The following is a 24,029-nucleotide window of genomic DNA, read 5'->3' on the forward strand; positions in this document are numbered from 1 at the left end:
CCAGTAAGGAAGAGTGTAACAGTGAGGATCAGGTTTAAAAATTCTTCCTCTGTGGAACAGAGTACACCAACCCTGCACTATTGAAGTCAGTGAGGTGGACTATGAATTGGGGCCCAAATATGAAGACACTTAGCTCCTAATGGAGTCTACTTCCAGAGTATCCTGATCATTTTACCAGAAAATCTGTGTGGTTGCCAAAGGTTGAAGCATAGTGTCTGACTCTCATGGTTTTCTGTGGCTGAGGGCAGTGGGCAGGGCTTCCTCAACAATGGATTTGATCTTATGGGTGTCCACAAAGCTGAAGAAGTTGTAGATCTGTATTCCTCTTTCATTCTTTTGTGTGATATTAACATCCTCACTCCTGGCTGGGGTCTCCCTGCATGTACTTGTACACACAAACACTCTCACACAAATCCCTGTATCTGCTTATCAACATTTGGAAACATTTTCAAAGAGTAGATTTGGTAGGTGTGGGGAGAGAGAAAGGGAAAAGCCATGCGATAATCTGATTTCCTGTAGTGGACTGAAATGGTACACGACTGGAGTACTAACGCATCCAAAGCTTGGAGCTACCTCATGGATTTCCTGCCTAAACCAGGGATTTTAAAAACACAGAATTGAGAGTGTTAGCAGCCAGGAGTTCAGCTTTGAACACGTGTTGGTTTCAAACAATTTAGGTGCTTTTGTGTCCCTGGCAACCACTGAGACCAAAATGCAAGAAGGAATAACACTTTCCTTTTGAAGAAGTAGTGTTAAAGCTCTTGCTACAGTTGGGCTTCAGAGAGAAGCAGTATTATTCCTTTTGTAGGTTGGCTTCAGCACTAAGGAATGGTCTGGACTGTTTTGCACAGAGGTGATATATATGTGCATCTTGGCCAAGAGTGACATGAAGGCTTATGGATTAGGCTTTTAAAATTAGAGGTCTAATTTAGGGGGCAGCTGAGGTGGGAGAAGGTGAGAATTGCAGTTTAAAATTGCCTCTACTTTCCCATTCTCCACTCTGAGTCTTGCTTCCCTGTCTTGTGACTTTCTAATTTCTCCATTACAAGGGGTCTCTGCATGGCACAACAATGTGCTGGGGTACACCAGCTTGCAGGACAGTGTCCCAAGTTCATTGTACTTAATAGTTCTAATTTAAAGTCTGTAATAAAAAGTAGAAGCTGTTGGTGGCCATTAAGAAACAAGCAACAGGTAGAAAAGCAGCCTTGCTCTAGTGCAGTGGGGGCCAACCTTCTTTGGCAGGTGTGCCACAATTTAGCTCTGCAACCTTCCTCTCCTTATCTGCTGCTCTGCTTTCTATTTCCAGTCCTGTCCTTTCTATCCAATTTGCTGCTTTGCTTTCTGCTTCCTGCTCTATCTGCTTTCTGTGCTGCCTGTTGCCCACTTCTCCCCCTTCCCTCCTGCTTTGGAGGCTGTGCGCACCATTTGTAGCACGTGTGCTACAGGTTGGCCACCCCTACTCTAGTGGAGTGGGGTAGGAGAGCTCTCCTTAGAGCAGAGGAGATTTTTTTTTAATCAGTCAAAAAGCACACATATCAAATCCATTCAAAGCTGTAAAGTGAGCGCGTGGCCTGGTGGTTTTTTTTGTTTAATAATGTTCATCCTTCTGCTATGAATTGCCTTTCAAAGGGAAAGGAGATTTTGTCTAAATCCCTCCAACAATTGTTTTATTGTAAACGTTATCAAAGCAGTTGTTGAGAACTGTCAAGTTAGGTTTTGATGAAAAATGATTACTCGTTTTTCCCATATTTCTGAACTATTCTGTCAGACACATTGAGTGTAATGACAGAAAGTTACCCCAGCGTAGGACAGCAGGGGAACATCTCTGGTGACTTGAACAAGATACTTGGCCTTCAGTCATGGACCACAAAGTCACAACACAGCAATGGTAAAAGTCCCACTGCTATAATAGCATCATCTAACATTTTGCTAGAGTAATAGTGCTTAATATCATGCTATGCTAGGATTATATAGTAAGAAGTGATTTTACCTCTAAAATGGGCTCCTCTGATTGTCAGGATGCTGTTACTTAAGAACACTTTTAAAGCAGCTTATTGAAACGTTCTGGTTTTGATAAAAAGGCCACCTACAGCAGCTTTTGATTGAAAGGCCATCTTCAAAGTCATAATCTGACTTTACAAGTTGTGTGCCAGAATTTTCCCTATGTCTGGATTTAGTTGTCATTTAGATAAATGTGAATGGTTAGTAAAGAAAAGCTCTTTATTGTGAGTAATTAATATACATTTATTTAAGTAGATTTTTATACAGTAAAACTTATATCTTGATTTATCTTTTAAATAGCCCAGGTCAATAAGGGTGGACTAAATAGTCACTCTTCCCAAAAGCTCAGAAACTTCTTTTTATTTAAAAAAAAAAAAAAAGAGAGAGAGAGAGAGTGTGAGATTTAATCCCCAACGCAATTAATTTTGGCGCACAACCCCCTTATAGTATAAAGAAATGCCTAGTAACACTGACTGACTTCCAATTCTATCTGTGTCTTATTGTTATGAAAATGCTCTTGGGTAGTAATAAATTCAGTTACGTGCTATTTTAAAGCTGAGTACAATATAGGACTATATTTCATAGTTTCTAGGGTCAGAAGGGACCTGGGCAGATCATCTAGTCCGACCCCCTGCCATGGCAGGAAAGAGTACTGGGGGTCAAACGACCCCAGCAAGATGGTCATCTAACCTCCTCTTAAAAACCCGCAGGGTGGGAGCCTGCACCACCTCACTTGGAAGCTGGTTCCAGACCCTAGCCGCCCTGACCGTGAAGTAGCGCCTCCTGATGTCCAACTTAAACCTTCCCTCCGCCAGCTTGTGACCGTTATTCCTGGTCACTCCTGGCAGCGCTCGGGGGAACAGGGACTCCCCCAGTGCCTGTTGATCCCCCCTGACTAGTTTATAGCAGGCCACAAGATCCCCCCTCAGCCTTCTCTTCTGGAGGCTGAACAGGTTCAGGTCCCGTAACCTTTCCTCATAGGACCTGCCCTGCTGTCCCTTGATCATGCGAGTGGCCCTCCTCTGGACCCTCTCGATGCTGTCCACATCCCTCTTAAAGTGCGGCTCCCAGAACTGGACGCAGTACTCCAGCTGCGGCCTGACCAGTGCCGCATAGAGGGGGAGGATCACCTCCTTGGTCCTGCTTGAAATGCATCTGGTGATCAAGCTGACCCTGATCAGAGAGGCAAGATCCTATAGCAAGAAATCTCTGGGTTTAAGTCCCATCAGAAGGATTGGTCCACTTCAGTCAATATCCCCAGCCTGGGCTGCAGCAAACACCCAGTGCCCCCCACATCTTGGTATCATCAGCAAATTTGAACAGGGTGCTTTGCACCCCCTCATCCAAATCACTGATGAAGATGTTGAACAGGACAGGCCCGAGGACCGAGCCCTGCAGGACCCCACTGCCCACGTCCTTCCAGGCCAAGAAGGACCCATCCACTATCACCCTCTGGGTGCGGCTCTGTAGCCAGTTGGCGACCCATTGGACTGTGTGGGTGTCTACGCCACAGTCCCCCAGTTTCCTAATGAGAACGGGGTGAGAGACAGTGTTGAAAGCCTTCCGGAAGTCCAGGAAGACTATATCCACTGCTACCTCTGCATCCAATGATTTAGTGACCTGATCGTAGAAGGCCACCAGGTTGGTCTGACATGACCTGCCGCTGATGAACCCGTGCTGGTTCCCCCTGAGCATGCATTTCCCTGCTGGCCCCTCCTGGATGTGTGCCAGAATAATTTTCTCGAACAGCTTGCCCAGGATCGATGTAAGACTGACTGGCCTATAGTTTCCCGGGTCCTCCTTCCTCCCCTTTTTGAAGATGGGAACCACGTTGGCCCTCTTCCAGTCCTCCGGCACCTCTCCAGAGCACCACGAGTGCTCATAAAGCTGCGCCAGGGGACTTGCAATGACCCCGGCCAGTTCCTTTAGAACTCTAGGGTGGAGATCATCCGGACCGGCTGACTTAAAAACATTTTATTTATCCATATTTAGAAATATGGAAATACTTGCAAGATAGTGAAGTCTGGTTTATTAGTCACCGGGATAACTAAGTCATCATTATAATCTTATTAGTCAGGGCAGCATTCAGTCTCTGCTAGAGTCCCATCAATTTGTACAAAAATCACCTTGACTAATGTGGCATCTGCTATCCCATATTTAATCATTGCCACTTGCATGTGCATAGAATTACGCTCATATTAATCAGTTCGTTAAAAAAGTACTGACCAATGCTATCCAGAGCCTCTGTCAAGTCAGCTGACACTTACAAAGCACTGGATACCCTTCAGCTTTTCTTGGCTCGTTAAGACACAGACAATCAACCACTCCATTTTTCTGAATTTATTTTCAGTTCTGGCAGTGAGTGCAAATTATAAATCTCTGGATTATGGTGCACATTCATCATTGAATGATGTAGTGGGATCTGATCCTTAGTCCCAACAGTTGCATCTCCTGCCATGCCACATGTATGTCAGGACGTACCATTTTGGGGTCAGAGATCCACTGACGCCATTACTACTTGCCTGTGCAAAGAGTGTCCAGGATTCCAGCTTCCCCTGAACTGGCGAACTGAAAGCTGGGTGCTCACAGCTTGGCTGAACCCAAGTGGTCCTGGGGGCAGGACTGAAATTTGGCTGATTGTTAGCCCCAGTCCTGGGGCTACACTGGGGCCAACTCCAGACTCTTGGGGCTGGGACTGAGTGTCAACTGATTGTTAGGACTGCATTGGAGTTTTGAGCCAACTCTATTTCCCCTGCCACATGTTCAATTTAAGGCATGATGGCAGTCAGCCACAAAAATGATATGCATCTTTTGGGCAATATTTTTATGGCTAGTTTTTTGGGCCATTCATTCCTTTAATGTTTGGCAGGGCTACTATTTATGGTGGGATTAACAGGTTAATCGTCTCTTAATTGTAACATCTGCCAGGAGCCTTCAGTTACTTTATTTCCTCATAATATTGTAATTCTGATGTAGTGAGTGAGTACTCTGAATTTTTATAAACAGAAATGCATATATTTACATATCTGTATAATCATGCAGTTTTCATAGCAAGTCACAGTGGGTACAGTTTGCGCTTGGAATTTTTGTAATAATTGTTTCCGTCTTATAAATGGCAAAACATCATTTTTTAGTTTGTATGGATATAAAATACAAAATACATCCAACAAAGTTGAAAATGGCTAATTCCTGGTAGTTAGAGAGGTAGTTAGCTATGTTAATCTGTAAGCAGATGGCAGAGCAGTGGGGTACCTTAGAGACTGAGTAATCCAGAGAGCCAGAGCTTTTATAGCCTACTGCACCAAGAAGAATGTGGAGAAGCTTGAAATAGCCCAGAAAAAAGTTGCTCATATGATTAGGGACCTGAAGAACAAGCTATACGAGGGAAGGCTGACAGATATGGGACTGTTCAACCTAGAAAAGAGAAGCCTTTGAGGTCATTTGGTGGCAGCTTATCTTATATTTGGTGGCATATATATCAGGGGTAAGCATCAGGGGTTAGGTGAACCACTATTCACCAGAGTGCCCTGGGGAAAACCAGAAGCAACTGTCATAAACTCCTAGAAGAAGGTTTCAGACTGGATATAAGGAAAAACTTCTACACAGTTCCTGTGACCAGACTCTGGAATAGACTCCCAGTGGGAGTGGTGCAGACACCTACCCTGGATATCTTCAAAAGGAGACTGGACGCACATCTTACTGGGGTTATTTGACCCCAGCAGTCTTTCTTGCTGAGAGCAGGGGGGCTGGACCTGATGATCTCACGAGGTCCCGTCCAGCCCTAAACTTCTGTGAATCAAATGATAGCCTACAAAAACTTATTTCTCTCTCTATGAGTTAGACTATAAGGTGCCACACTGTCCTGCCTTCTACTGGTAAATTAATTATGGGGAGTTTGTTGTTACCCAGTTCCCTTGGAATGAAAAATTAATCAGATTTTGCTACTTATATTGGAAGCACTTATTCATTTTGCTGGAATATTTGTACAAAAAGAATGCTTTAAATTTTGACCCTATGCTATTTTGTTACCTCTTGCAGGCAATTAGCCCTTATTTACCAAGACGGGATCCAATTTTGAAGCCTCTCATCTACGAAATGGTCCTTCATGAGTTTTTGGAAAGCGATTATGAGGTACTGATGCATCCACGTGTAATTGTCATTACTAGCAAAATACTGTGAAACTATCAGCAGATTCTCTATTGTAGTAAAAAAAAGAACATTAATGGTAAACTTAACAAGAATTAAAACAACAATACCAAACTGATTTTTTTTAATATATTCTGAAATGTTTTTCTGTATACCAAATGTAGCTTTGTATTATTGATACAAAGCTATTAAGCTGTGTTAGCCTGAAATCAGGCGGGAGGTAGGTCAGGTGGCCCCTTTCATACTGAATGGTTCAGAGAGACTTGAACTTCTGTGGACAAGAGCCTACTTTGTTAGGTGCTTTGTCAGAGGGTAGTGAGAATTGGGTTGGTTCATTCAGGGTTAAACTTTAAGTGATGCTAGCATATTTGTCTCCTTTACAAGCATGCAGAAGTAAGTTGTGACAAGACAACTGAATTATGCTCCCAAGCAGCAGATGCTCCTGGCATTTTGAAGTGGTTAAGTTTACCTGTGTCCATAGCTCAGTGATCGTTTTTTAAAGTGACTTCTTACCTTTCTAAATTCTCTAAATTCTCTCTTGTTTTCTCAAACTCTGGCAAACAGCACAAGATCTCTTGATCAAAAAGGAGCAAGAGCACTTTATAGAACTTTAAGAGAAGGAAAGAAAACTATACTGCAGAAATGATGTGTGACAGTGTATAGTTGATTGAACATGAGGTTGATCCGAGTTTGCTGCTTGGCATACAACTATATTTCTGTTGACAGTCTCCTCTGCTTTTAGGGCTTTGCAACGCTGATAAAAGAGTGGCCTGGAGACCTGTATAACAATGCCATCATAGTGCAAGCCGTGGTGGATCACCTGAAGAAAGATCCACAGAATAGGACCTTGCTCAGAACTCTTGCAGAGTTGTAAGTGCATTTTACACATGTCAGGCTCTAAGGGTGTTTATACACATGCTTGGGGCAGTGGGTGGGGGAGTGCTTTAATTACAGTGGCTCCAAAAGCTGATTTAATTAAAGCACCCGTAGCGTCATGTGTATCAGTGTCCCCGTGCTGAAAAATGGCGGCAGGGATACTTTAACTAAAGCTCATCGAATTAGCTTTAGGTAAAGGGCCCCTCTGCCATTTTTCAGCACAGGGATGCTGATTCATACGGTGCTGGAGTAATCTGGGGCATGGTAATTACCACGCTCCAGCGAACTTGTTTAATTGAGCCTGCTCCGATGCACTGCAATTGCAGCGAGTCAGAGAAGCCTCCCTGCCTGTGTATAGGCACCCCAAAGGTTTCTTTCTGCAGCAGTATTGTATTTGCCCTTATGTTAAAGTATTTGGCCACCTACCATAATAGAAGTAATTGCTGCTCTTAGCTTTCTGCACTATCAACCTTTTTTTTTTTTTTTTTTAAATTTCCGACTCCCCTATGTGGAAGGCAGTGTTTAACAGTTCTTCTCTCTTGCATTAGTTAAAGTACGTTAAAAATTAAACAGAAGAACTGTGAGGGAAGATTGGATTTTCCAGCTCCCTTTCCTCCTACCTCCCTGTTTTTTGTTGCCTTTTTTGTGGACAGTGTCTCTTCAAAAAATACATAGAAAGAAAATGAAGTGACATCTTCTTTCTCTTGAATTTCAGAAAGTGTTACAGTTGAGATATACAACAGGGTTGGAAATCTGTGATTAGAAAATGTCTAAAAAAAATGATTTGATAAGGCACACTTGGTCTATTGACATAGCCTTGCATCATTGACTCAGTCTGATATCCTGATAAAGAGGTACAACAGTCTGCAGTTCTGCCTCTAAAAAGAGGGAAAAAATCCTGTTGCTCAGTGACAACCCATTCCAATTATCTTAAGATGGTAGCACTGAATAGCTCTGGAAGGAGTTCTGCTTAGTCCTCTATATTTAGAATTAAAGGGCTTTGAAGAGAGAGGAAAAGTTGTAGGCTGACCTCATGACAGCATTAATAATTATTAATTTAATGACCAAAGCTATAAACAGATTTCCCAATGGCTTGCATTTCTTTTGAGAGATTTTTCCCCCTGAATAAAAGTGAAGCATTTCGACTGTCACACGTGTTTTTCCATTTATGTAATGTCTTGCCTTAGATCGCAGTATAACTTGATTTACTTTCAGATCATAACATGTCTTTTATCAGGTATACCTATGACCAGCGCTATGGGAAAGCCCTTGAAATTTACCTAACCTTGAGACACAAAGATGTTTTCCAGTTGATCCACAAGCACAATCTGTTCAGTTCTATCAGAGACAAAATTGTTCTCCTTATGGATTTTGATTCAGAGGTACAATGACTTTTAATGTTGCTTTTTACTCTTTCTGAGCAGTAAATATTTCAACAAGAAGGAATTGAATGTCTTTTAAAGAGTGTGTTGTGTCAAAGGTTTAGTATTCTGTCTAAACCCATTCTGAGGTTATGTGGAGAAGTCTACTAGACTGGCATTCTGGAGTTAAGAGAACCAAAAATAACTTCAGAACCTCAGCAGAACTACTTTTCTCAAATGATTGTAGTAGGTGTTCTGCCCTTCCTTGCAGCTGCATGTTATGTAATGAGCATCTCCCTTGGAGGGTGAACAGACTGAATCTAAAATCTCCCTTGTGATTCTGAAAATAAGCTTTTACCCTAAGATGCTTGCTGCATTTCCAAACAAATAGGAGCCCCAATCATACTAATGAGTTGTGTCCAAAGTAGTACGTTTTTAGAGGAGCAGATTTAATTGATCACACTTTATTGGGTATCCCCACTGCTTTTTCTTCTCAATAGTTGACTAATCTAGTATTAATCTATGTTTTGGAAATGAGGAAATAAGGAAAAGGTATAACACGTATGAAAATTATACAAATTCTGTCTCCAAACTGGATAAAACCCAAACAAAATAAGCTTTCTGTAGGGGATGTTATGAATGTGCTATTGATTTCTATTTCATGTGCAAACTTATGAAAGGTATTCTTAGAATATATAGTAGGTCTTCTTGAAAAGTACCAGTAGTGCCTATCCTCACAACACTGGCATTTTGCAGGCTGCTATTCAAATAAATTCAAATGAGAAATGGTGTATTTGTAATATCCATATGGTTATATTCCTATATGTGTTGTCTGTCTGTCTATCTTTGGTTAGACCCATTCTCAGTTGTGTTCCTTTTTCTGTTCCAGAAAGCAGTAGACATGCTTTTGGATAACGAAGCTAAAATTTCAGTGAGTATGCAAACCATTCCTGATACAGTAAGCTGAGTGCCTTCCCATACACATCTTTTGGTCCTATTGACATGGTAATAGCGACAGGTTTGCTCATCCATATCTTTTTTTTGCTTGTTTTTGTTTTCAGATTGATAAAGTTGTAGAAGAACTGGAAAACAGACCTGAACTACAACATGTGGTAAAGCTTAGTGGTTTTGGTTACTTTACTTTTGAGTTGAATAAACTTACTGGAGCTTTCTTAGCATATTTTTTATAAATATAGTTAGTGATTTAACATGCAAATTCCTAATCTGTGACAGGGAATAAAGGTATATACCACTGAAGTCTTACAGCCAAAGTTCAATTTTATGGGTGGTAGAGAGGCAGAATTACTGTTCCACTTTAACTTTGAGCTAAGAACATTCGTGGAATAATACATAATTTTAAAGTAAACTCCTTTTGATCACCTACTGTGGGACATCACATGTAGTTTTGAACTGTAAAGTATCCCTTCTTTCCCCCAAACATCTATCTGTTGTTTTTTTCCCATGTTCTTTGTTCTTCCCCCCATACAGTAATGAGGTTGGCTGATTTTTTTTTTCTTTGTTTACTTAAACGTTGGTTTAATATTTAGGATTATGCTTAGAAAAAGAGAGACACTTGCTTTTCCAAAGAGTGCAATGATTTTTTAAATTTGTTCAGAATTATATTGCTGTCTTTAAATACTTTGGGGGGAGGGCACTTGTCTTATCAACTTGTAGACAAAAGCAGGAGGGTTAAAAACCTTCATGTTGGCGGTGTCATTTGGATTGCATAATGGAGTGCTAATTATAGGAAATGCATGTATTCAGTGCAGTCTAGAATCAAAGAGCCTTATAAAATGAAGGGCGTTAACTGTGTGCCAACTTCTGAGAGGCGTGTGTCAGTTTTGAAGTGTTATGTCAAATTCATTTGGAATAAAAATTACATTTCAGATAATTTTTGACTAATTCATGTTTTCTTGAGGGGTGGAGCTTCTTCCACTCTGCAACTTATACTTTGAAATATTACTTTACAAACAATTAAATATTGATCCATAATCATCCAGTCAGTGCAGCTTATCCAAAGAAAATAGGAAACTTGCGGTGACATTTTTTTCTACGTTTTTTTTTTTTCTTTGAAGTCCAAAATGTACCAGTTCAAAGAATGTTGCACTGAGGAATAAAGTGTATGCTTTATCAAAGCACTGACAAAACTCCATTGCTTGGTAGAGCTTGCACTGGATACTGTGATGCTGGGGAGGGAGGGTGTTGTAGAAAGAACTAATTTTTTTTTTATTTTTATTTTTTTTTAAGAAAAAGGACTTGTGCTCTCATCCTTTTTGGATGTTTTGATGCAGTCTCAGGGAAATTACTGGCTGTGGTTTTACAATTTTGCATGAATGTATGCGTGCTTATTCTTTTTGTTTTTATAGTATTTGCACAAGCTTTTCAAAAGAGACCATCATAAAGGACAGAGATACCATGAGAAACAGATCAGCCTCTATGCTGAATATGATCGTCCAAACCTGCTCCCATTTCTCAGAGACAGCACACACTGTCCATTAGAAAAGGTAAGCCAAACAAAGATCTAAAACATGTCTACCTTGACTATATTTATCAGCATCTGGCTGAATTGCTAATTTTTGTGCTTGTGGTGTGCACATGTATGCAGGTATACCACTACCCTCTAGTGGATCAACATGGAATTGCTACTTTGCCACCTTTAGTCCTTTGCCTTTAAAATGATTCCTGACAGCTAGCAAAGAGTTTCTCCATTAGTTCAAATAGCAGAGTTTAGTGTGTTAATGGAGCGGTTCTCTGTGATTTGTGTGTAGCTTTATATATTGGCCATGGGATTCTGCATACATGCTGTAGGTAGCAATGGCTACAAGGAATCAAGTACCATATTTTCTTGTTTATAACATGTACATTTTCCTCCAAAATCAGCCCCCCAAAATTGCAACTTTTAAACAGGGAAGCTGATTTTTTCCCCCAAAATAGAAACACCCTGCTTTGATTCCACTTCCACAGTGCAGCAGCTCTTATATTACTAACTATTCAGGTAGCTAAGGGAGTCAGTTGACTTAATAGCTTGTTGTCTTTATGGCTTACCACTCCAAAGGTGTTAACAATCATCTCTCCTTTTTAATGATGTACCACTAATGTAGCCAACCTTTCTTGAGACAGTAAAACTGTCTGCTAATTCCTAGTTTCTTCTCCTATTTCACAGCTTTTTAGCTCTTTCCGAATAATTGGTTTCTATGGGTGGACTTATCTTTAACAATAGCTGGTACTTTAGTTAAGCAGGAAAAGGAGGGTGAAGTCTGCCGAAGATTAGGCTCCCTCTCTGCTCTCTACAAAAAATCTTTTTTCTTTATTCCACCTTTCAAAAACAAGGTGTATATTATAATCAGGAGTGTTATGTGATAAAGCACAGTGGGTGCATGTGCACATGCTACTAATGCATAGCAATAAACTCCAGAGCAATTTGAGCCAGAGTCAACTACTCCTGGGCACAGTGTTTACATGTGCGCCCAAGAGCACAGCAATGTGAGCTGGGGTGGAGCAGCCCCGGGCTGGCAGGTGGTATTGGGAGTCAGCTCTGGGCTCCAGGTGGTGGCATCAGGCAGAGGAGTGACTGGCAGGACACAGGGGTCTGACCCCCAGCTGGCTGGGCTGACAAGGCACAATTTGTGCCTGGCAGTCGCTGTCTACACATGCATTTGGTCACAATGACCCTGTTGTACTGTCAGGGACAGTTGTATCTTACAGCAGAGTTAATTAGCTTGCTGTGTCCTAATATTATTGCACATCTAGGTGGTGATGCTTTACTGCAGATCTAATTGGTCAATTCCGCAGTAAAGTGCATGTGTAGATGTACCCAGTATATTGTAAAGTTTTGGGCCAAGATTAACATTTTACTCTTAAAAGTAAGACAACTAAATTATAAGGAGATTCAGAAGCTAATGGCAGTTTGGAAATAAAACCATTTTGTGTGCAATGATCACTTCTCTGCATAGTTGTAAATGATGGGTATGTTTGACCATGCAACTGTCATTGTTCACTGCTGCTGTGTAGTTTCCCACCGTCGCAGACATTCAGCATGGGCAGCCATTTTGCTGTTAGTTTCTGATATGCCCTCTGCCCTCATACTATAACATAGCTGCATTTGGATATACAGGTTTCCCTGGCTTTATACTGTACACGCGTTCCTGGAAAACAGCATATAACTCAAATTCACATAAAGGGAACCCTCTTTACAATGTAACAAATAGGGATACATTCCAAGACCTTGACTGTACTGACCCCCAGATCCATTTCTACCACTTTTACAAGACAATTTTGGTACTCGCCAACAGCAGACAGTACACACAAGCACAGGGCACTATCATAATGGGGATGGTGACTACAGAAACACGAGTTGTAGACAATGAGCGAGGAGCACAGATCCACACAAGAAACTGTATTTTGGTGTGTATCACTCCCACAATGCACTGCACAAAGCAGCTGCCTGCGGGCTTCTGCCACACTGATCGCATAAGAGTGAATTTACCTCGCATGTAACAAATTTTTGGTATAAAAATGGTCATCACATAAGAGCAAGTTCGCACATACAGAACCCACATAAAGCAAGAGAAGCCTGTAATTAGTTTTTGCAAATATGTGAAACTGTGGGTTTGACGCACATCTGGGAGCCCTTGGACTTAAAGGAGCTAAACCAAAAAATCACATTAATGTTCAGATGAAGTGTGCACACCTGCCTCCAGTCTTTTACTTCCTGACTGGATCTTGGCAATGAAGCATTAGATTTTGATGCCCAGGGCAAAGCTCAGAGCTGCTGCATGAGAAAAGCTAACAGTCCTAACTTAGGATTCTGACTGATTTGCATGACTGTGGTTAAGAGGAGATAGGCCGTGGAAGCTTTATTTGAATAAATAAGCTATTCTCTTTTTCACCCTACAGAGATGCAAAATAGCCCTGCGTTAGTGTATATATTCCACAGTCCTTTAGCCGCAATGACTTTATGAGAGTTTTCAGAGAAAAAAACAAAGGGAGCTTGTGGATGCTGAGAGTGTTGGCTGAGGTTGTTCACTGGAGACTATGCTTGTACTGCTTCATTATGCCTCACTTTTTTGAAGGAAAATCTATGGCTAAATTTAATCCTGAACAGATTCCCTGAATAAGGGTTTAAAATTCAATTATAGGCTATTTCTTCAGTTTGATTCGTATTTGTAGCATTTCCATAGAACTAGATCTTTTTATTTTTCTTACGTAGACCACATAAAAAAAAATGTATTACTGCTTTTTTGTCAAACATCTTGGCCTAGAGTTTTAGTTCCGAGTAATGTACAGTATCTGAATCACCAGTGTCTATTGGCTTATATATTCAGGAGGTCTCGAAACCCTAAAAACATTCATGGACATACAATAGCTAGAGGCATGTGTGCTGTGATGACCAGAAGTTCAAAGGTTTACTTCACTAAGCGTATTACTATAAGCTTGTCTTCTACCAATTTGTGCGAATAATCATTTGATAGAACAGATTTTATTGCGGCACCAAACGGACTCTCGTAGCTAACTGAATGGTCTACATTTTTTATGACTTTTTAAAGAATACATTTAAATTAAATTCTTCAGAGAAGGCTGTCAAGGCATATTCCGTTAATAAACCACATTTGGGGAAATTTGTATTAATTCACTCGCTTTAAATAACATACAAATATCTGTGTCCATAAAAGCTTATGGCAGATGGATTCTTTTTAATACCCTGTTTCTCTGCCACATATTTATTTCACTAAGGGGAATTTAGCTTGATCAATGCTATGCTGCTTTGATCAGTGATAAGTAATTTTTTTTTTTTTTTTTTACTTAAGAGGCTGTTGCTTTCTTCAGGACCAAGTGGTAGGATTAATCTGTAATGTTTCCTGATACATCTGAGATAGAAAAAGCCTTAGGAACCCCCAGTACTCCACAAACATTCCCTAACAAAAACACAAAACACTCTGAGGCCAGTGAATATTTTTATACTTGTGCTATAAAAGCCCTGGTAGCTTTTAAATGACTTGCACAAAGAAACATGGTTATTTCAGGTTTGCCGGTTAAACAACGCTAAACTCCTTATCATGGATTTTAATCGCTGGACCACATTCCTTTGTGGCATTGTGGTAGCATCTACTTAATCCTTTCCTCTACTCTGCCCAAACAAAAAATAAGTATGGCACCTAGGTGGACTACTGGCTTGCTTGAGATGAAAGAAGTCTTTGTCATGTACTTAGCGGGGCAAAGATTTTACCATTTTCTCTAAATGGCTGTCGCAGCCACCCAGCTCTTAGCATGTGTAGACACGAAGTTATCCAACCTGCACTGTTCTTGCTTTGCTTTCATACACATTCCCTCCTTCCTGTGGCATCCCTCCCCCCTTCCTTTTGGTCAGTTAGGTCTTGTCTACCTTGAGATGCTCCCCAGTAGCATAATCATGCACACCGTACTGCTCTTGGTGAGCTGCTTCCTAAATTGAAAACAGTGTAGCTGCAGCAGGAGGGCAAATTGGCAGAGTTAACACACCTGATGTACCCTCAGGGAGTTATCTTGCTTCTGATTTAAGGAAGCAGTGTTCCCAGAGTAGCACAGCATGCTTGAGAAGGCTGGTATGGAACATAGATTTTTGCTGTGTGGATATGGCCTGAGCAGCCTTGGGAAATGTTTCTGAGAATTGCAGCACTGTAAAGTTTGAAGTTGTTTAACCAAAAATTTCGACAATAACTTATCTCCAAAGTAGTTTTCTAGTTCCAGAAACAGCCAGGACACTCCAAGAATACATCTTCTCTATTAAAGAAAACTGTGTTTACTCTGATCCTCCACTTGACACATTGTTGCAGGAGCTAAATATCTATATGCAAAGCTATGTACAAGATGGATGGCATTTCCTAACCCTTGAGGGTGATTTTTAAGTCAGCCACAGCCAGGTTTTCATTTCTATACATGCAAAACATTTTCACGTAAGTTTTGTGCGCTGTTGCTTACGTGCGTAAATTGGTGATGCCCAACCAGGACGCTGTGGCATTCTGGCATGCTTACAGATCCTTTCAAAGGTGCCATGGGGTGCCATGTAATGTTATTACTGTTAAGTGGCCAAACATGATTCACGAGATAAATCCAGAGATTTCAGATTGGAATTCATAGTTTCAAAATCATCCTGACTTGTTGTGGTCCGAGTTCTTTGCAACAGAAGAATTGCTCTAGTACATAAAATGAGTGAAAAGTAAGCGCTGGCGTTTTCTGAGGGGTGCCTTATGTCTAACAAGAAATACCTCGCATCTGACAAGGGATACCTCAACTCTAACAAGGTTGAGAACCATCAGCCTAAATGAAAAGGTTTGCATTGAGAGAGAGTGTGCATTCATGGGGTGGGGGGTGAGTGGATGGGCAGAAGAGGGGGTGTGTGTGTGTACGTGTGTGTACATGCCTACTCAAGTGAGGTTTTTTTCCATGCACATCTTGTCACACATTGCAGTTACAATAGTGTAGTCAAAGACAATGTGGAAATCGTGGGGGTACAAGTTTTGGAGGCTTTGCCCTCCAGTACTATTCCAGAGGTGGAAAGTAATGGAAACGGGAAGAGTGCTGCATGTGGGCAGTGCAATCCTGGCTTTTAAGTCAAAGCAAAAGAGAGAACTGCATTGTAATGAAAATCCCTTCATCTCCAAAATTGTTTACATTTTCTACATATGTTTTGATCGGAAAGAAGATGGAGAAAAGGGAAATGACCAAGGCAGAAAATATACAGTCAGTACCTGTTTTCAGTAACAATTTCTAAGGGCAGTGATGGCCTACCACCAACATTTCACCAGGGAACATTTTCCCTAGAATGTATTCAAATGACACTTCCTATAACAGCAGTGAGCACCTAGCTGTAATATACAACCACGACACTGACACATTGCTACTAACAGGTGTCAGTAGGTTTCATTATTGAATTTGCCATCACTGATGCATCTGCAATTATGCTTGTCCCACCTTTAGCCCTTCAGATGTGAAAAGAACAACAATATGCAATTTCCCAGTACTTTTCTGTTCCATTTAAGCAGCTTTGAATATCACACATAAATTGTACAAACATATTGATTCATAGCATATAATGATATGCTGGCCAAACAGAAATTTCTTTAATAAAAACAACTTTTAGGCCAAGGCACTCTTATTCCTGTGCAATTTCAGATATGTGTTTTTATCAAAGAAACTGGGAGAGAAGTATTTTTGTTCTCTGTTTTCCCTCTAGAGGGAGCATTGCAGGCAAGTTCTGGAAATACTGAATGCCTGTGTTTTGTTTTCTTGTTTGGGGTTTTTGGGGTTTGTTTTGAGTATTTTTTTTTCCCCCCCTTGTGGTTCATTTCTCAGTGAAAAAGACTGTCAGCTGCATTGGTGAACCCTTATTCCGCCCCCTCCTTCTCTGTCTCTGTCTCTCTCTCTCGGAACTAAATTCCTAGCTGGCTTCTGTTTTATTGTAGCTCCCCACTGACATATGTGCTTACTGCACCCTTTTACGCAAGCAGAGACGTTGGCTATCCTGCTGTAAACTGAATAAACTTCTACTGGTTCATCCTCTACCCCTTTCTCTGAAAGGGTGAAAGAACATCTTATTTTTATATGCTTGTCTCTTGTTATGGCTTACTTTTTTTAATTCATTCAATCAATTTCAAATATATTCCCTTTTGCCTCCTTTTACATATGTACTTGCAATTGTGTTCTCTTCTTTCTGCCTGCTGATTAGTGCCAGTAACTTTCTTTAGTCCTGGGTATAGAAGAGAAGAAGCTGCTACTTCTCTTAGTTGACCCTTAGGAAAACTTAGTGTTAGTAACTTATAGCCAGTACCTTACTTTTCATACGTCAGTGGCTGCCAAATGTGGTAGATGGAGAGTCTGCTGGTTCTATTACATGTATCCAGCAGCTGAACTGCACAGAAGTCCTTAAGTAGTAGTAATAGTAATACTTGTATGTCTTCATTAGTATTTACTTTTCCACACAAGCCTTTGGACTTTGGAGGTCAAGGGAGGGGAAAGGACCCTGAGAGAATCTCTGTATTAAGGTATGGTCTATGTAAGGGGGTAGGATGATTTGGATGATGCCTGTCCCTGACGTGAGTTTGAGAAGATGTTCCTCGTTCTGAATCCTTGGCATAATACTGACTGAAATATGAACAGCCAACCCCTGGAAACCCCCAGATTAATGAAAATGAATCATTGGGAAAGACATGTCAAAAATATTCTTCCTTTAATTAATTTCCATGGATCCACCAGTGTGCATTGGAGAGCTATGCTGTTTTGCAGCTGGGTAATGAATCTTCAGAGAAAAGTGTCTTTTGGCCTTTAACTTTTTTTTTTTAAATACATTTAATGTCATGGTTCTCCATCTTCACTATTTTCCTCCCTCTACAATTTAAGGCTCTTGAGATCTGCCAGCAGAGGAACTTTGTAGAAGAGACAGTCTATCTTTTAAGTAAGTAACTTCTTTTACAATAACTTGCATTGCATTTTTAATCTTGTCACAAAGTTATGTTGGAGAACCATGTGATGCATTGGATATGGTCATTTTACATGTTTATTCTCCTAGAAACACAGTTGTTATGTAATCAATAGAACTGTCTAACATGATTTAATAAAATACTGGATTATTTATTGTGTTTCACATCATGAATGGAATACTGTACCTGCTTTAAAACAGAACAAGCTCTAGGAGAAGCAAGGCTCTGTCTGATTTTCTGCCCTCCCCAGCTCATTTCTTTGTTTTGCTTGCATCCTTGGAACCTTTAATTCCTGCACCTGTCCTGCAGGGAAAATTGGTGGTTTTATTTTTATAACATGTTTTTGTTGAATAAATCCAGTTTCCTCAGCAGCGAAGGGACCCCGCTTCAGGATGGAAGGAATGATAAGGCGTTGGGTTTGTGCATGTGTGTACCTGGACTGTGGTACATAGAACAGAAAGCAATGTCACGGTTTACCTGAAATAATAGGGAAGATATGGTGCAATTGGCCATAGAGAGGAAACTCTGCATTCAGAAAAGATTCATAGTGGGTTTACACAATACAATGGATGGTTCAGTCCATGGTAATCCAAGTATTTTATAGTCATTGCAATTCAGTTTTGCTTGGGTATCTGAATTTCTTCATTGCTGGCTTTAATTTTCAAGAATTGAGGTGCAAGGAGGGTAGGAGGGGATTGAGAGTAAATAACACTGATTTCCTGCAGAGCAATAACATGTTTGTGCAAGCCCTGTCGCATTTAAGAGAGGCCACAGGTGTTCAGGGGAATTAGAGTAGATAATTTCAACTGTGATAAAGTCTGTAATGAAGGGTGTTTAAAACAAGGCTTGACCATCATGCACAGACCATCGTAACAAGGACAGTTAAGTTTTGATATTTTTTTTTTTCAAGTTGGGTGACTAGAACACGTTTAAATCAGTGGGAGCTATGGATGTTCAGCATCAAGCCCATTTCTACTGAATTTGTGTGTGTGTGTGTGTACGTACATGCACACACACACACATGCACACTCACTCTCTCTCTCTTAGTGCATGTGTGTGTGAGTAATAGTTTATATAAAGTGATAGTTCACAAAACAAAACAACTCCCTCTGCTCTCTTATAGCCCTGATTCAGCAAAGCACTAAAGCATGCACTCTGTATCCCTTTGATTGAACCAGGGTTTGAGCAAATGGTTAAAGCATAGCTTGAATATAAGAAGGAAGTGAGGCCTCTGCTGAAGTGCTTGCATGAATTAGGCTCTAAGACTTCACCCTACGTTCATTAATTAACCAGGAAAATTATCAGCAATACAGATTCATATCAAGGGATGGTTTTCGGTATAGCTTAAAATTTAATTTCCTTATTTTTTCCCTCTAGGCAGAATGGGTAATAGCCGCAGTGCCCTGAAGATGATAATGGAGGAATTGCACGATGTAGATAAGGCTATTGAATTTGCCAAGGAGCAAGATGATGGAGAACTGTGGGAAGATCTCATTTTATATTCCATCGACAAACCACGTAAGCAAAAGAGGCTCCAGGTCATGCTGTGTGGGGTAAAGTGCTGCAGTAGAAGACTGTTAGGAGTTAAACTGTTATTGTGCATGGCAAAAAGGATATATTCACATTGTTTTGGGAACTGTGCCAGATTGCATAGTGCAGCAGGGTATATTGTAGTGTAATAATTTTTAATGCTGAGGAAAAAGAATCCTCCAGTATCACAGTGCCTGAAGGTAATAAAAGGCAAATGCCACACTATTTGGTGCCTGGCAGTATGTATATTGTTACCTACAGAACTTCATGAAATAATATATCTCTTTCAAGTTTATATCAAGTGAGACTATATTTTATCTCCTCAAAATTGACTTTCAGACTACGTTGTTAGGAAGTTATAGCTTTTGCATGCAGTATATATACAGGAGAGGTGGCATATAAATTCTCAACTGTCAAAGTAATGATCATCCTAGAGCTTTTGGCTTTTTTTTTTTTAATCAGATTAATTATGCTAGATTCTTTTATATCTGTTTTTTGTCTCTTCTCTCCCTGTCTTCCCCTCTCCTCCCCAGCCCTCCAAATTGGGTGCAAACAGAAGGTCTATTAGCTTACTGTGTGTCAAATGCCTACCTGTGTCTACCTGCCTTCCCCATTCATCTGCTCCTGGTTTAGGGTACGCATCATGTATTAATGAGGAGATAGAGCATTTGTAAAATGCTTTATGCTATATAACTTTGCTCCTCTTCTGGGACACCAAAGATTATAGAACTGTTTCTCTTTTCCGCCAGAGCCCAGATGGGTGACAGAATTAGCATAGCAACATTTAGCCACAGTTCAGACCAGATCTGAAGTCCTTACCTGTTCTTAGACCCTGTACACAGTACATTTATGCTGCGATTAACATTTTAATCACAGGATAAATGACAAGACTACTACATGTCCGTCCAATTTAAGGAGCCATAAAATGGGAAACTACCCATAAAATTGTTCCTCATATAATGCAGAACAGTTTTGTAGCTGGTTTGTATGGCACCTTAAATTGAACATCAGTTGATTGTCAGCTCAAATCCGAAACTGGCCTGAGTGCAGTCCTTGTCAAGCCGATAATCTGTTCCGAAGTGCTCTGGTGGCCCGGTTCCATGGCCTGAGCTGATAATCAGCTGATTGTCTGCTCCAGACCTGTGGGCACCCACTTTCAGTTTGCCACTGCTGGGATTAAGATCTTGGGATCCCTTTGCACTGGCAGGTAGGGTACGATTGGGATCTGATCCCATGCATGTGTGGCATAGCAGGAAGCCCAGTTTTTTGGATTGGGGATCAGCTCCCATAGTGCATTTAAATTTAATATCTGTCTTAACCTGTTAAAGATGAATTTGGTATTCTCAAGTAGTGTGCTTGATCCATATTGAAAAGAAAATCATTGTTGATCATGACACTAGTTTGGCGCACACACTTTTGATCTCAGGAGATTAGTCTTTAAAGATTATGGCTATCCGAAAACTGTATACTTACTGGGCAGGGCAACCATTCATTGCATAGCTTCAGACATGCTACCCCTACATAACTAGAAGTAGTGTACCCATGTTTACGCAATACTAGGGGAGAGGGATAGACTATTTTGGTACTGCCACTCAGCAGTGCTAATGAATGCATTGTCACAGATCTCGCTCCCCCGCTGTCAGTTGGATTGCAGGATTAGTGCACATGAAGTAACGTGGTGTGTTTTGAGGTTACTAGCGCTCGGTAGATTAAGTTTGTAGCTAGTGTTCTGCATTCTCAGATTTTATTTAAAAAAAAAAAAAAAAAATCCGGAAATTTTTTCAGTGTTCATCTTCGAAACATAAAAACTGGGATGAAATCAAAATGAAAGGAAGAAAAAGAAAATCAGTTTAAATCAGGGAAAAATTGGTGGTCAGGGAGGAAGGGAATAAAACTGGGACTAGGGAAGGGGTGGGGGAAGGGGCATGGCACAGCCCGTTGGCCACTTCCAGGTCTGCAGCAGGGAGCAAAGCGAGGGGAGCTGTCAGTGGGTGCAGGGCGGGGGGGGTACAGCTCTTGCTGCTACATGCCCCCCAGGAGGGCTGTGGGCTGGGGGGCCTGTGCTGGGCTCTTTCCAGGGGGCACGTGCCCCTGGATCAATGACAGGAAGCACGTGGTACTGTGCCCTGCCTTTCTTCCCTGGCTGCATTTGTGCTCCTCTCCCCTGGTGCAGCAGCCTGCTGCTGGGCTACCCTGGCATTTGGGGGAGGGGGAATGGGACATGGCTGAATGTGGAGTTGGGGGACCCAACCCTGGCACCGGCACCTCCCACCCCACCTGGGGTTAGAGCTGGGAGCCCCATGCCCCCAGGCAGCGTCTCCAGCCACCCTCCCCTGACCCCCACATAGCCACCACCACCCGATGGCCCTCATATCGCATGCGGCCACCGCTGCCGCCCCCCTTCCCCCCAACATCTGGCCAGAAACCTGTCCCTCAGGTAACTGGCACTTTTAGCTTACCAGCACCACCCATTTTTCAGTTCAAATCCCTGTTAACTGGCCATTCCCCACTCATGCTGGTTAACAGGGATTTGAACTGAAAAACAGGTGTAAATCAGTAAAAACTGAATGACTTAAAAAAATCAGGGAATTTATCAGTGAAAATTGGTAAAAACGGAGAATGCGGAACACTATTTGTAGTGTACCCGTGGCCTAAATTATCAGGAGCTGGATTGGAGGAAAAACCTCGAGCTCAGCTTCTAGAATTTTATCTGCCTTCTCAGCCTGCACAGTCAGTTAGGTGGTCTTGCTCTGTTACTTGGGCCAGGACGGAGATACTGTGTCTCAAATTACTCTCCTCTCCTTATTCCATGTAGCCAGTTGGTTGACCAAAAATTCAGAGCGGGGATGGAGGAAAAACACACTGTGTGGGCTTAGTCACGCGGGCAAAACCTAACTGGAGTTCATTGAAGGACCTGAAAATTTCTTAATATCTATTCTGTACTTGAAAAACAATTGTATTGAAATTTCAACTACTTCTTCTATGTGATGAGGTTCCCTAAAACCTTCACTTTCTAAATTAAACTTCTAACTTAAATTGCGTGCGTGTAATATGTTGTTTTCTTTTGAGTTCTCGCACCATTATATACTCTGGGATTTACTTTCCAGAGTCTCAAAGACAACCTTTAAGGAGCAGTTAGTCATGTATGTCATTGTCTTTCCTTCTTGAAGAGAGATGTGTACAAGTAAAGGTAGTTTCCTACAAGAAATGCATGAAAAAGGCTTAACATAGGCATTATGGCAATTCTGTCAAAATCAGGTGAATGTTGTGGCTTTTGTCAAAACACGTTTGAATCGGGCATCTTATTGGAAGTTAATTTTGCTATTTTCTGCCTATCTCTTTCTGCAGCATTTATTACTGGCCTGTTAAACAACATTGGAACTCATGTTGACCCCATTCTTTTAATTCACCGTATTAAAGAAGGAATGGAGATTCCTAATTTGAGAGACTCGCTGGTGAAAATTCTTCAGGATTACAACTTACAGGTAGCTTCCTTATTTTCTCTCTGCCTCAGTGATATCCATCCTCAGAGCAATTGTAGAACATTTTTGTCTTTAAACGTTCTGAGAAGATAGCAGGCTAATCAAGAAGCAACCACTTGCTTTTGTATTGAGATGTTTCTATTGCGACACTCCATGTTCAAAACCCAGTTTGACTATTTGTGAAACCTTAATCAAGATTTCAGAAATGACTGTCAGTTCGTCGTCTTAGTGAGTTTTTGTGGTTCCATGTAACTCTTGACTCTCTTCTACACCCTGGCTAGTAAGTAGAATAGGGGGGGACCCTAGGTTATTTTATGCAAAACTATCCCTACTTTATCATGTCTGTGAGATCTCCCTGTGCCTACTGTTCTATTTGTTCTGTCCCAGATGAGTCCATGAGTTATGAGCTTAAAGGGAACTTCACTGGGTTACAGCACTTCACTATTATATGGGAAAAAATGTTTGAGTTGGTTTGCTTGGCTGCCAGTTTCCTGAAATTTGCTACATAAAGAAATGTGCTACTTTGCTAGTGCTTTTGGGGGACAGAGATCCAGATACATTCTGATACAGTTGATTTTATTTGCTATGCATAATGGCCTAAAAAAACCCAGAAGGTCCCTATCTACTACTGTGGGCACAGTAACATTGTTTAAAGTAAGCAAATAGTCAGTGAAAAAACTGCATTCCCAATGGGCATTTTGAAACCAAAACTCTCTGTCCCTTGAAAGTCACCGCTCCCACCTGCCTCTGCCCTATTCAGTCCTAAGCTTCTGAAAGGCAGGCCCTAGAAAGCTTAATGATCAGGAGTCCTGATTATTTCAAGCCAAAGATAAATGCACTATAGGCACTCAGAAAAAAATTTCAGTTGCCTGTTGCATCGAAGGGGAACCAGTTTGAGCATGCATGGATTACCATTAGGCCAGTATGGCATGGGGAGAGCCAGTCTTTTGAATAGGCGGATCATTATCATTTTAAAACTTTTGTTTAATAACATAGACTTTAGATAATGGCCATGTACAACAAGCATTGCATCTGTGCTGGGAGAGAGGCCTCTCTCCCAGCACAGAGAAACTATGTAGCCTTTCAGGTACTTCCTTGCAGAAAAAAAATGGCTGTTCTGCAACAAAGTTCTTCCTTCAACCAGGAAGTTCTTGCCCCCCCCCCCCCCCCCGCGGCGA

General features: G+C 41.2%; 1 protein-coding gene across 1 annotated transcript in view; it reads left to right on the forward strand.

Annotated features, from left to right (window-relative positions):
• Window positions 1–24,029, forward strand: part of VPS41 (VPS41, HOPS complex subunit) — a 169,635-nt gene that overhangs the window by 125,101 nt on the left and 20,505 nt on the right. Inside the window, exons 17-25 of the mRNA XM_006020447.1 lie at window positions 6,040–6,132; window positions 6,890–7,017; window positions 8,261–8,405; window positions 9,274–9,315; window positions 9,446–9,496; window positions 10,751–10,888; window positions 17,760–17,814; window positions 19,217–19,357; window positions 22,718–22,854. Coding sequence (XP_006020509.1) covers window positions 6,040–6,132; window positions 6,890–7,017; window positions 8,261–8,405; window positions 9,274–9,315; window positions 9,446–9,496; window positions 10,751–10,888; window positions 17,760–17,814; window positions 19,217–19,357; window positions 22,718–22,854 — 930 coding nt within the window. The remainder of the gene's footprint in view (window positions 1–6,039; window positions 6,133–6,889; window positions 7,018–8,260; window positions 8,406–9,273; window positions 9,316–9,445; window positions 9,497–10,750; window positions 10,889–17,759; window positions 17,815–19,216; window positions 19,358–22,717; window positions 22,855–24,029) is intronic.

The sequence above is a fragment of the Alligator sinensis genome, unplaced genomic scaffold (genome assembly GCF_000455745.1).
Source record: "Alligator sinensis unplaced genomic scaffold, ASM45574v1 scaffold254_1, whole genome shotgun sequence".
NCBI classification, from domain to species: Eukaryota; Metazoa; Chordata; order Crocodylia; family Alligatoridae; genus Alligator; species Alligator sinensis.